Source organism: Trichomycterus rosablanca, chromosome 10 (assembly GCF_030014385.1).
Source record: "Trichomycterus rosablanca isolate fTriRos1 chromosome 10, fTriRos1.hap1, whole genome shotgun sequence".
In the NCBI taxonomy this organism is placed as follows: domain Eukaryota; kingdom Metazoa; phylum Chordata; class Actinopteri; order Siluriformes; family Trichomycteridae; genus Trichomycterus; species Trichomycterus rosablanca.
The window spans coordinates 32,276,732-32,290,395 of NC_085997.1; the positions used below are offsets into that span (position 1 = coordinate 32,276,732).

At 39.6% G+C, this 13,664-nt stretch overlaps 1 protein-coding gene across 1 annotated transcript in view; it reads right to left on the reverse strand.

Annotated features, from left to right (window-relative positions):
• pms2 (PMS1 homolog 2, mismatch repair system component) overlaps nucleotides 1-12,068 on the reverse strand; it is a 12,705-nt gene extending 637 nt beyond the window's left edge. Inside the window, exons 1-16 of the mRNA XM_063003967.1 lie at nucleotides 12,055-12,068; nucleotides 11,227-11,361; nucleotides 9,075-9,147; nucleotides 8,841-8,907; nucleotides 7,435-7,581; nucleotides 7,267-7,353; nucleotides 7,081-7,183; nucleotides 6,601-6,952; nucleotides 5,680-5,777; nucleotides 5,477-5,576; nucleotides 5,293-5,377; nucleotides 3,858-4,010; nucleotides 2,904-3,765; nucleotides 1,234-1,401; nucleotides 1,034-1,134; nucleotides 789-958 (exon numbers count right to left, since the gene is read on the reverse strand). Coding sequence (XP_062860037.1) covers nucleotides 789-958; nucleotides 1,034-1,134; nucleotides 1,234-1,401; nucleotides 2,904-3,765; nucleotides 3,858-4,010; nucleotides 5,293-5,377; nucleotides 5,477-5,576; nucleotides 5,680-5,777; nucleotides 6,601-6,952; nucleotides 7,081-7,183; nucleotides 7,267-7,353; nucleotides 7,435-7,581; nucleotides 8,841-8,907; nucleotides 9,075-9,147; nucleotides 11,227-11,361; nucleotides 12,055-12,068 — 2,715 coding nt within the window. The remainder of the gene's footprint in view (nucleotides 1-788; nucleotides 959-1,033; nucleotides 1,135-1,233; nucleotides 1,402-2,903; nucleotides 3,766-3,857; nucleotides 4,011-5,292; nucleotides 5,378-5,476; nucleotides 5,577-5,679; nucleotides 5,778-6,600; nucleotides 6,953-7,080; nucleotides 7,184-7,266; nucleotides 7,354-7,434; nucleotides 7,582-8,840; nucleotides 8,908-9,074; nucleotides 9,148-11,226; nucleotides 11,362-12,054) is intronic.
• Between the last annotated feature and the right edge of the window lie 1,596 nt (nucleotides 12,069-13,664).

A 13,664-nucleotide genomic window follows, 5' to 3' on the forward strand; every position in this document is an offset into this window, starting at 1 on the left:
CAAATCTTAATCGTTAAATCCCTTATTAACAAAAGTATTCAGACTCTTTGTAATGGCACACCAGGTTGTGTTCATGTACATAGTATTTACTTCAGGGGCGTAACTACTGCACCATTGGCTGCACTCACCAGATCGTTATTATTATTATAATAAGATTGTTATATATTATTATTATATTATATATATATGAAATTTGAATATATGAAATTTGTTGAGGGGGCCCAAAATTTTTTTTTTGCACTGGGGCCCATGAGCTCCTAGTTTTGCCACTGATTTACTTTAATTATTCTTGAAATGTGTCTACAACTAGCGTAGAATGCACCTGTATTCTGCAAAATAAATTAATTAGACATGGTCTAATGGATCTTCATGATCAAACTGTTGCAATGTGAACATCATGGCAAGGATATAAAAGAATTTAAGTGTTCACAAAGCCTTAATCCTTTCGAAATGAAATAAGTTTGACAACCTTGAACCTTCCTAAACATTCACCTATTCAGTTATTTTCACCTAGTGGCAATTTCAGAGTAGCCAACCCAGCTACAAGGAATGCTTTTGGAAGGCTTAAGTACCCCCAAAATAAAAGGATTTGGAAAACCAGTAGTGCCCAAAGGGAGCCCACAAGGACACATGGCAATAGCATTGTAAAAGAAAACTCCTTAAAAACACTGTCTGGAGTGGTGGTTCTAACGCATATTCTGCAGCACCCACAATACTCACACTAATACTGGTGATATAAAGTAGCCCATAATTCTGAGCCATCCTTACAGAGAAGAGATTATACTCACCGATTTGCGGCATGCTCTAGAGGCAAACATCTGCCGGACACGAGAAGGCCTGCACATGACTCCAGGACAGTCACTGAGCATGAAGATCAGCTCGTCAATATCTCCAGTGCCAAACGTCCAATTCTTACTTGTGGGTAAAGACACCAGCTTCACTCGCTCCATGACTGGTTCTGTAAAAACAACTTACAATAAATTTAATCTGAAAAGCAAAATCTCATTTCAAATGTTGTTTTTCTTGCACATACCGCTTTCATCAATAAGAAAGTCAAAGCCATTTTTCTTGAAGATTTCCAGATTGTCAATCAGCACAGTTTCACTCACTGCAGGGAGGTGAAGATTCTGTGGACTTTATGGAAAAAATTCATGTTACTTCAAGATGAACTTTTTAATACATGATAGATTGATATGACACATGACACATAATGATATGACTAAAAGAGTTTACACTATCAGTTTCTGTCCTTGTAGGACTGTATGCTGCTGTAGCATCTCAAAGTTGTACTTCTCATCTGTGGCGTGCTGGTCGATCATAAACAGATCAGACTTGAACCTTGTGATGATGAATCCCAGATTAAACTGACCGATAATCTCCATGTCCTTGAACATGTCCTTGCTAAAACAAAAATATGCATCAAACGTAATTATTAAAGACATAATCCAACACTCTTCAATCTTCTCTCTATCAGGCCCATCTGTAGAATATGAGAGAATAACATCACAACAATCTGGTATGTACACTTAGTGATTGTTTTTTTAAAGTAAGTACATGGATCATACAAACTTTATGGGTATACAATTACTGACTATAGCCACTCTGTTGCTCTGAACACTTTGTCACCCCGTACCCAATTTACCCCCTATAGGACCTCCACTGCACATGTGGTCAGTTACAAGGGACTATGGTAGTGATTCAGCTCTGCATTATCAATACATGTAGTACAATGACCAATTATTATTTATAATAAAATATAAAATATTTATTAGTTCAGAAGTTCCATGTCAAACACAGTCATGTCTCCAATAAACCTGACTGCATGTCTTTCGACTGTGGGAGGAAACCAGAACTTCAGGAGGAGACCCACACAGACACGGGGAGAACATGCAAACTCCACACAGAAAGGACCCGGACCGCCCCACCTAGGGATCAAACCCAGGACCTTCTTGCCGCGAGGTGACAGTGCTACCCACTGAGCCACCATGCCGCCCTGTACAATTACCAATACATCATGGTTTATGTTTTTCAACCTTGGCATTGATCTGTCTATCTATCTATTTTTTTTTTTTGCTTTATGCATTTTCTCCCCTTTTTCTCCCCCTTTAGCTCGTCCAATTGCCCGATTGCATCATGCTTCCTCTCCACCTATGCCGATCCCTGCTCTGATCGAGGAGATCGAAGCTAACCCACGCCCCCTCCGACACGTGGGCAGCATGCCGTATGCATCTTATCACCCACACATTGACGAGTGTTGTGCCACCTAGCGTTGTGTCCGACTTAGTCCCGCCCATCTGAACAACAGGCCAATCATTGTTCATGTGGCCGCTCATCCTCAGCCGGCAAGGCAGAGCTGAGATTCAATACGATGTATTCGAGATCCCAGCTCTGGTTGCAGCGAGTGTTTTTACCGCTGCGCCACCTAAGCGGCATCTATCTATCTTTTAATGCCATGTTTACTCTTGTGAGTTACATCCACGGCAGGAAAGGTTTATGTGGGTGCTTTGTTTCCATTAGGTAGTCTCTGATATTATATGTGTATTCTTAATTTAGTGATTGTAATGAAGTTCAAAGGTTTTTCTGCTTTACCTTGGCATTGAAACATCAGTGCTGAAATGATATATTAGAAATCCCAACCAACAAAAGTATTTAGACCTTTTCATTTACATTTACACCATTTAGCAGATACTTTTTTCTAATTGAGGGTTAAGAGCCTTGCTTAGGGGCCCTGAACCAGCAATCTGGTGATCACTTTAACCACTGAGCTACCACTGCCGTTCATTATAACTTAGCTTTTCTCAGAACTGAAAATGGTCAACAAAGTCACACACAACAACTGCAGATACTTAGGTTATGATTAGGTTAAAAACAACAACAAGACATGAGTAAAACAGACATGCAACCTTATCTCCTTCTTCAGTTCATCCTCCGCACTCTGGTTTTCACCCGGGTTAATCTTAGCTCGAAAGCGTCTAAATTTAGGCTCCCGGTCACTCTGCTCTTTCTGTTGGGCTTTCAGTCTCTGCATTCTTCTGGCCAGCTCCGTAAATGAAAACTGTATTGAGACTGTTTTCTTCTGCATGCTTACAGGTCTGTCGAACAGTCCACAGGAAGTGTCTCTAGCAGCCAGGAACGGAGACATTTCTGATGGGACATCATCCCACCTAGGTTTTTTCGCCTCAGGACTAAAGATCCTGTCAGAACAAGTGACGGACTCCATCTCTTGTTCTAAAGGTTCTAAGACATTATGACCCTCACTTACAGGTTCTTTGTTAGGCTCTGTTTTGATGATAGGCTCGTCCATAACAGAGTCATCTCGACAGTCAATTTCAGACCCATTTTCACACAAAGTCTCAGAGGTTCTTGTGACAGAGTCTTGCTCTGAAAGACCTGAATCAGCATTCACGGTTGAACCATATCCAAAGTTTTTTAACCTTGACAGGGAAGCTTTCAGTGGAAACTTTACCATTTTATTTGAACTATCTGCTGATGATGATTTCATGTAACTAGTTTTTTCAGAGCACTGGATAAAAGACTGCATTGTTTTCTGAGCAGGAACATTACATACAGTTTTACTGGTTAAAGTCTTTGTCCCACTACCAGAAACCTGCTGTTTTGAAAATGCAGCTTTTAGTCCAGCTAAGTTTAGAGATGACTTTGTGGTTGGACTCGATGTCTCTGAAAAATCCTCTGATGTCCCATCATGCTTCACAGCTGTTTGAGAGCATTCCGAACTATCAGCAGAATCAGTTGATCTGGAAAAGCCTTACAGAGGAACAGAACAAGATGTAAATATTGTGTCTGTCTAACCAAGGCCTTATTGAAAATGAACAAATAAAGTAAATTGGTTTACTTACTGGCTATGAGTTGTGGTGTGTGATTAAGACTGATCTTATTGACACCAGTCTCATACATAGCTATGAGTGAGCTCTTCAGAACAGCAAGCAACAGCTTCTCCTCCTGAAGAAATATCTGACGCTTGTCAGGTGTAACATTCACGTCAACACATTCTAGGAAACAGAGAAAAAAAATAAAGTGCTAAACTATGGGCATTACTGAGAAAAAGACTGGCTGTTCTTTTTTGTTTTCTTTTAGAGTAAAACATCACCAGAAGCGTCAGGAGTCTAAAAGGTTTAAATGTACATCAGGTGTTTTTTTTTTTTTTTTTTTAAAGAATTACTACTGTATGTGTAACAAAAGGATTGTTTTTTCTTGCTTTAGATTGGAATGACCCAACAATTGGCCATGGTCAGCCCCAGTAGTCCCAGTGGAACTGAGGCAAGCCGTAGCCTAGTGGTTAAGGTACAGGACTAGTAATCAGAAGGTTGCTAGTTCAAGCCCCACCACTGCCAGGTTGCTGCTGTTGTCCCCTTGAGCAAGGCCCTTAAACCTCAGTTGCTCAGACTGTATACTGTAACTGTAATGCAAGTCGCTTTGGATAAAGGCGTCTGCTAAATGCTGAAAATGTAAATGTAGAACTGAGAACTTTGGAATAGACTGCAGCCAGTTTACTAAACAGTGCATTTCTAATTACTGTAAAGAAAAACAAGCACCTGAACATGCAACATGTCACAAAGCAGAAGGGTGTGTTGGTGCCTTTTATATAAGAATGCAGGGGTGCCCAGGTGGTGCAGCGGGATAATCTGCTAGCACACCAGCACTAGGATTCTGAACTCCCCGAGTTTGAACCTCAGCTCTGCTACTGGTCGACTGGGCGTCGCTTAGCGAGCATAATTGTTAGTGCTTGCAGCAGACAAAGATTAGCCATTAAAGTCTGCCGGGTGGGAAAAGACCAGATTGGACCTCAGATTATTCGTATTAAGCAATGTTTGTAGTATGTTTATATTTAGGATTCAAGGTTAGGTTATAGTGATTGCTGGCACTATTCAAGATTTAAGTTAAAGATTTAAGAGGCAGGAAGAATAATCAAGCAATTTTCTTTCAGATTGCCTCTTTATGCTAAACATATACATATCTTCTGTTCCTTATGTATTCATGTTCTATATGTTCACTTTCTAAAACACTCTAATCACCATATTGTTAGTTTTTTTTGCTCTTGCTTGCTTGTCCCACGACTTATTCAGTTGGGTGATGAAAAGGCACCCACACCATCTGGTGTACTCTGTAACTACACAGAGCACTAGCTATTTATTCTAAACATTACTGCATGACTGATTAACAGCAGACGTAAGTGCAATTTATATAGATTTGATATCAATCGTCTGCTTCGACAGTGAACACATGCTGCATGTAAGTGGTTTAATTGCATACGCTTTTACTTTTCTTTCCTACCTGAAGCAACAGAAATGTTCAGTGCAACAAATGGGTATTGATGGCGGTTGAACATGTGATAGACTTCATTTACAACCTTGGCTACCTGTAAGCAGAGATTAAGCCAATATGTATAAGCATTATGTATTAATTTATGTAGCAAGGTGTGAACATATAAACAAAAAGAAAAAAACAACAAGGAGACCTTGGATGGATCACAGGGCCTTTTGTTAATAAAGAAAAACTGCCTGTCGGTTGCACTACGTCCAACACCGTGATCAGCTTGAGACACATAACCAGAGATTCTGAAGAACAAACGTACATAAAAAAAATATGATTTAATAGATCATATACAGTATGTACGAAAAAGGAATGTGATCAAGTGCAAGTTAATATACTTATACACACGTGAACAGATCTTTTGGAAGTTCAGCCTCATTTAAGCCATAATCCTCTTTAATATTTTCAGTGGGAGATATTTGTTGAAAGGGAATCAAAGTCTGGAGCTGTAAAGAAATAAAAATGACAGGTTAATAACATGAGATCCTTTTCAAAAACATGTTTAATACCACCAGAACGGTAAAGAAAAAGAAAGCTGAAACATAATCACATTCAGTGTTATTTGCAAAATACACGCAACTCATGTAATGCTAAAAAAAGATAAGACAATACTTTTTTTAGTACAGTACCCCTTAAAATTTAATTTATTTATTTATTAGGATTTTAACGTCATGCTTTACACACTTTGATTACATTCATGACAGAACACGTAGTTACTCGTTACACAAGATTCATCAGTTCACAAGTTCAATGTCAATCACAGTCATGGATTATTTTGTATCTCCAATTCACCTCACTTGCATGTTTTTGGACTGTGGGAAGAAACCAAAGCAAACCCACACAGACACGGGGAGAACATGCAAACTCCACACAGAAAGGACCCAGACCACCCCACCTGGGAATCAAACCCAGGACCTTCTTGTTGTAAGGCGACAGTGCTACTCACTGAGCCAACATGACACTTCTCAGTACCCCTTAGAAAGCTATTCAAGATCTTTATTCTCTGCCTTTACTGTTAGACAGTGCCGTGTGGCATAATACAGTTACAAATCTGTTCGAATACCATATTCAATTTGGGGCCATTTTCATCATTGGCTTGCATATTACACAACAGGATCAAATTGTAATAAAAGCCAGAGGTAAATACTCTTTTAGCTCAGCAGAATACTGGCTCACTGCTTTTCTAAAACAATCAATCAATAAATATAAATAAAAAGGACAGGCACCATGTAATACAATTGTAAAAGGCATAACAAAACTGATTCTTACTTGTTTAGGCCCAAACAGTGCTCCAATGTTGTCTCTCATGCTGTGGCTCCCACTCGTACAAGCCACTGTGCTACGCTTGCCTTGGCCAATCTGATTTGTACATGTGATGCGCACACCAGTAGAGATGATGCAGTATGACTGCAGGACATGGACCATCTTCGAAAATTCCTTTTTGATGTTTCGCTGGAACTCTTTGTGGCGAACCGGCAGCGTGTAAAACAGCTGCTGGAGGTTGACGGTGGTGCCCTGCTGCCGAGGATGTGGGGCTCGACTGATGAGGTGCCCATTGTGGTCAAAGACGAGCCGAGTTCCCACATGACTACTTTCATGACAGGTCACCACGGTGAGGTCACTGAGGGGAGACACAGGAGCTCAGGTTATGACACAAAGTGCTATGTTTAAAAAACCAGCAGTACTATGTGTTTGGGTTTTTCATTTGAAAAGTAAAAGAAACTGTTTGACAATCATTACAATTAATACCTGAGAGCACACAGTGAGCTGAGAGCTTCACCACGAAAGCCAAACGTCGCAACACGGATCAAGTCAGAAAAATCTCTCAGTTTAGACGTATGGTGCTTCAAAGCTGTGGACATGACAAAAAATGAAAACTTAAACATCCCAATGTATAGATAATAATTCACTAACATTTCTGGTATGGTAACTTACTTAGGCCCTCAAAGTTCTCCTCCTCCACCCCTTTTCCATTATCGGAGACCTCCACCAGATCTATCCCATTTTCTTTAAGCCGAATGTCTGTAAACATAGACTCCAGTAAAGATTCTAGATAGCCCTGGTTCACCAAAAGTATTAAAAGCCTGTATTTCATGTGCTTACCAACTTGTGTAGCACCTGCATCAATGCTGTTCTCCACCAGCTCTTTCACGGCTGTTGCCAAACTCAGCACCACCTGCCCTGAACAGATCTGATGCACTGAGTGCTTGTCAATCACCTTGATGGCTCTGGCTTGTTCCGAGCTAGAATTTCAGGTCCCGAAAACAGTTACTTTATTACAGAAATCAAGTTGCTGGTTTGTTAGCTACATCTAACTTCTATAACATCTATGTTTAATTTTATCTATGCTTAATTTCAGGTATGCATGGATTCTAATTCATCCATTCTGGAAATGACACAAAAGGTTTTGGAGTACATCTCATAGTAAACATCTGCTGCTAAGTCATGTTAACTGTCAGGTATTATTATAGAAGGCTTTAGAATTGTTTCAGATATCAATTTGAACCTATGAGCCAAAACAATAGGACCAACAGGACGTCTAATCTTTACATATAAAGAAGTTCTGGGGTATTTGGTATAACACCAGATCCTTCAAGGTGGATTGTCCTACAGTGCATCCTGGTGCCATCTCTTCCACAGATCAACAATGCACACCTTCTTGGGCATAAACATGATCCTGGAGAAAAGAGGATTCAGATGACCAGTTGACCCTCTTCCATCGCTCCGTTCTTCATCTCCAATGTCTGCATAGGAGTGGGTGCTTTGACTGACCTGTGACTATGCAGTCTCATACAATGAGGGGTTTGTTTGTCCTTTCTGAGTAGTTTGCATGTTTCCCCCGTGTTTGTGTGGGTTTCTTCCAAGAGCTCCGGTTTCCTCCCACAGTACAAAAACATGCAAGTTTGGTGAATTAGAGATACAAAATTGCTTGTGACTGTGTTTACAGTTTTTCTCAGTCGATTTGGTTCATTTCTCAAATCAGAATTGAAATTCTCAAAACTGTTCCTTCAATCTCCACATCTCCTTGTCACTTGTGCAGATCATAATAGCTTTTCTCATTGTGTTTCACATTTTGCAAATACTTTTGTACATTCATGCAAATGGTCATGTACAATTGTCTGCTGTTTTTTGCATTATCAATTGCTTACGTCATGTTTATCAAAATGTGTTCTACTGATTGTCTGTTGAATTGTCTTACCCTCCAAAACATTTAGGCTTTGGGTCATTGCCTAGGTCATTACATGCAAAAGTGCTGAACATGTCATAATCTCTCAGGCATAATTTGTACATTTCTATGAAACTTTTTTGGTAAATTTTGGTAATTTATTATAAATTGATTAAATTGTTCTCAGGTGAATCTTGGCTTTCAGTTAAGAAGGGGAATTTGTGAAGGTTTAGATCAACCAATGGTCAAACAGCTCTCAACCATAAGTCAGAGGTACATCTCATGAACCTTCAATTGACAAACATATATAGACACAAAACATTGCAATGTCACAAAGTCTCACAATGGAAAGACAAGGCCGTGTACAGGGTGAACAGCCAAGAAGAAGGGTAAGGCTGTGTGGTGGAAGGCTGAGGGGACAAAACAGAGGAAGAGGTAGGAGAGTCCATGCCACTCTAACACCATCACGCAATGGTTTGCCATTCATTATAGAATGCTGATGGAATTCCTCCCACCCTACTCCCTATTCCTGAACCCAATTAAGGAGTTCTTCTCAGCCTGGAGATGGAAGGTGTACCATCACCAGCCGCACACCCAGATGAACCTGCTGACTGCCATGGATGCAGGCACTCCAGGAGATTCTTTCCACGCTGCATTGCAAGGGAAGATATCCAGTGTGACGTGGATGAAAACATGTGGCCCAACAGAGAGGAGCGTCAGGATGTATAGAAAAGAAAGCACTATAATTCCTTAAGTTGTTGTCTCAGGTTGTTTTAAATGTTTAGAGTAAGTTTCTAATTTTGTAGTTTTTTCTTTGTGTTATAGAGTGCTGCCAAACAGTTGTCTGTCTTTCCTGAATTTCTATCTGATTTTTTTGTCAACAAATTGCAGTGCGAACAATACAGTAAAAGAATATTACTGTATAAATTTGATTCCAGTCCAATTTCTTGCTGTCAGTCTCCCACATACAGTCATGTGTAACTTTGTGTTCTGTGTAAGTTTGTATTTTGTGTGTAACACATACTGTTTCAATTGATATGCCACAGAATGTGCAGCGTTCTTGTAATCAAAAGCTTAGCTAGTTTCCATCAGAATATACTTACAGTGTACACTGTTGCACTGACAACATGAGTAAGTATTTTGACTGTCTTGTTCATAGGCAATGACACACAGACTAGACATTCTGATGGCACTGACAAGTTGATTGACATAAATATTTGCTTTTGAGGCAAAAACAAAGAATTGTGAGCGAGGTACGTGCTTTTGCAGGTATTTCATTGAGTTTTGCTGTTTGCACTAACTGTTTTGAGAAATGCACTTGTTGTGATGCCAATGTAAATCATGATGTGAGAAATGTACCAAATCGACTGAGAAAAACTGTAATATTGAACTTAAACTGATGAATCAAGTGCAGTTGTAGCCAAGCGGTAAGGCACTGGACTAGTAATCAAAAGGTCAATGGTTCAAGCCCCACCACTGCCAGGTTGTCACCATTGGGCCCTTGAGCAAGGCCCTTAACCGTTTGTTTATTAGGATTTTAACGTCATGTTTTATACTTTGGTTATATTCATGACAGGGATGGTAGTCACTAATTACACAAGGTTCATCAGTTCACAAGGTTATATCGAACACAGCCATGGACAATTTAGTGTCTCCAATTAACCACACTTGCACGTCTTTGGACTGTGGGAGGAAACCGGAGCACCCAGAGTAAACCCACGCAGACACGGGAAGAACATGCAAACTCCACACAGAAAGGACCCGGACCGCCCCACCTGGGGATCGAACCCAGGACCTTCTTGCTGTAAGGCAACAGTGCTACCCACTTAGTCACCGTGCCGCCCGAACTTGAAATGAATCAAGGGCAGTTGTAGTCAGGCGATTAAGGCACTGGACTAGTAGTCAAAACGTCACTGGTCCAAGCCCCACCACTGCCAGGTTGTCACCGCTTAGACAATATACTGTCACAATACCACAAGTCGCTTTGGATAAAAGCATCTGCTAATTGCTGAAAATGTAAAGATAAGAGATAAGACAAGCTAAGACTTTATTGATCCCCTTAGGGAAATTAACTTGTTACAGCAGAATGAAGACAAGAATACAAGAAATACAACTAAGTAAAAAATATTGCACACATAGTGTGTAGTTATTTACTCTATAAAATATCTAAAAAATAATATATACATTAAAAATATGCAAAATATATTAAGTTATTGCACTTATTGTGAATAGGTTACATATTGCACTTGTTATTACACCCAACATGAAAGATAAGGAATGAGTGATATTATTATATATTATTATTGTTGTAAGCTCTGATGGCTGCGGGAATAAAGGACCTGCGGTAGCGCTCCTTCTTACACAGCGGGTGGAGGAGTCTGGTACTGAAGGAGCTTGTTAGGTCTCCTACAGACTCATGTAGTGGATGTGTGGCGATGTCCAGGATGGATGACAGCTTGGCTATCATCCTCCTTTCTCCCACCTCCTCTACAGGTTCGAGAGGACAGTTCAAGACAGAGCTCGCTTTCTTGATCAGCTTGTTCAGTCTTTTTCTGTCTCTCTCTGATATTGCACCACCCCAGCACACCACTCCGTAGAAGATGGCTGATGCTACCACAGTGTCATAAAAGGATCTAAGCAGTGGTCGGCACACTCCAAAAGACCTCAGTCTCCTCAGAAGGTGGAGGCGACTTTGGCCCTTTCTATATAGGGCATCCGAGTTGCTAGACCAGTCCAGTTTATTATTGAGGTGAACACCCAGGTATTTGTACTCCTTCACCATCTCAATGTCCAAACCCTGAATGCTCACAGGTGTGGTGTGATGCGACTTTTTCCTGAAGTCGATCACCAGTTCTTTAGTTTTGCTGGTGTTAATGTGAAGAACATTCATGAAAATTAATGAATCATGTTTAACCTGTAACTACCTGTACTGTCATGAATGGAACTGAAGTTTAAAACCTGACCTCAAAATCCTAATAAACAAACAATCCGTGACTAAAGCTATTGGCCTCAGTGTCATAATAACGACCCATCTTATAAATCGGTCAGCTGGGACTGTTAAGGATGCAACATGGTAGGATGGTGGTAGGGTTTTAACATGCTTGAATGCATTATTTACATTAAAATCTTTGGCATTTAGAGGACGCTTCTATCCAAAGCGACTTACAGTACTGTGACAGTATATTGTCTAGGCAATTGGGGGTTAAGGGCCTTGCTCAAGGGCCCAACAGTGGCAACCTTATAGTGGTGGAGCTTGAACCAGCGACCTTTGGATTACTAGTCTAGTACCCTAATCACTAGGCTACAGCTGCCCCTTATACAGTATTTATATGCAGTACATCTGGAAGTTTGTCCACTTGTCCATTTCTTTCTTTGTCACCAGCATGTAGGTGTTGCAGGTAACCAGACAATACATGAGTATTCCTCTACACACAACACAGGCACATAGTCTCTGGACCAAGCATGCATCGTTACCTGTAGTTTTAATAAACATCTAGCTTTGACAACATAACATGAAAGCATTTCAGTAAATACGTGAAAACTTATGTGCAACTCACCAAGCGTCCACCATGGTTCCTGCAGAAGCTCCTACTTACAGGTTTATGTTAACCACTTTAAGTGGCTAAATCTGATAGCTATTTAGACATACATTTCTGTACACACACCTTAGAGGTGGGTCGCTAGCACAGCATGCTTCACTGTTAACTAGAGACTTTAATTTTCACTTTAGTGTGTTTCTCACTCATGTGATACCCACTGTAGCAAATTCCCGCTAAACTAACAGTGTTAGGATGTCTGCACAAATTCATCGACCTACAAGTCATTACTTAGCATTTTCTTAGCAGTGCATGATTTGTAAATCCGACGCAGCTTTTGCGTTTAAATACGTTATGTCGTCACAACTTATGCGCAGTGTGTGTGTGTGTGTAAAACTGTATTCGTTCTTGAATGTAATTGCGTATTTGCTTAACATTTTATCATAATTGAATGTTAATTGTTAAATACAGCATAACTGTTGCCAACCTTAGTATTTTGTGTACAAAAAGTGTACACTGTGCTGTCGTTGCCTGCACATATTAAAAATGTAAAACTGTGTAATTGAAATGAGTTTTGTGTCAGTGCATCACCAGTGTTTTTGTAAGATAAAGCATTTACTTAAACGGTTTATGTAAGGTGGAATTTTTGTTGTTGTTGTTATGCACTAAACTACTGACACTTTATTTTGAAGTGTTTCATCATACCGCACCTTGTTGAAGTTAGGGACTGTGTACAAATTGTCACACTGTAGTGCACAGACACTTGGGTGCACTTGGGTGTACCTATTTTTACTAGGAAAACGTACACATTCAAAAATTGTAAATTCTTTACAAAATATTTATATTAGTCATATGCTGTTTGATAAAAAAAACATAATACATAAATACCTTTTGTGCAATAATAATAATTATTAATAATATTATCTGTCTCAGACGCTAATGCCCCAGACGCTGTATGCTGGAGGAAATGTGGATTCCAAGAAGCAAACCACTATCATATTTTTTGGGGCTGCCCAATTATTCAAAAATTCTGGGAGGACATAAGGGAAGCTCTACAGCATATATTTAGAAGGGAGATTCCTATGTTTAGTAAGTTATTATATTTGGGATGTATTCACCCTGACATGGGACAAATAGATGAATATTTATTGGCTGTTCTTTTAGCAGCTACTAAAAAAGCACTGACCAGGAAATGGTTACAATCAGAAGAACCAACTATAGATGACTGGATAGAACTAACTTTCATGGAGAGGATAACTTTCTCGGTAAATATTAGAATAAATGTATTCAAAAAGCATTGGAGTAAATGGATAAAGTATCTAGCAGAAATGAGACCAGATGTGATAACAACAATATGTGTAGAAGGTAACAATTGAGGGGTTTATTATTTTGATCACAATGGAATTCAAATGTATGACTGTTTTTGTTAGATTGTATTTAATTATTCATTCATTCATGTTGTACCACGGTCTAGAGTGCAACGTATTCCCTGAATGTACACAGTTTAATGTTCTTAAGAGAAAGACAAAAAGGTTAAGATAGATAAGATACCGGTTACACTGTTCTGTTTGCACTATTCAACCATGTGTATATATCCATATTGTTTCACCATAGTCATATTTCTTATAATT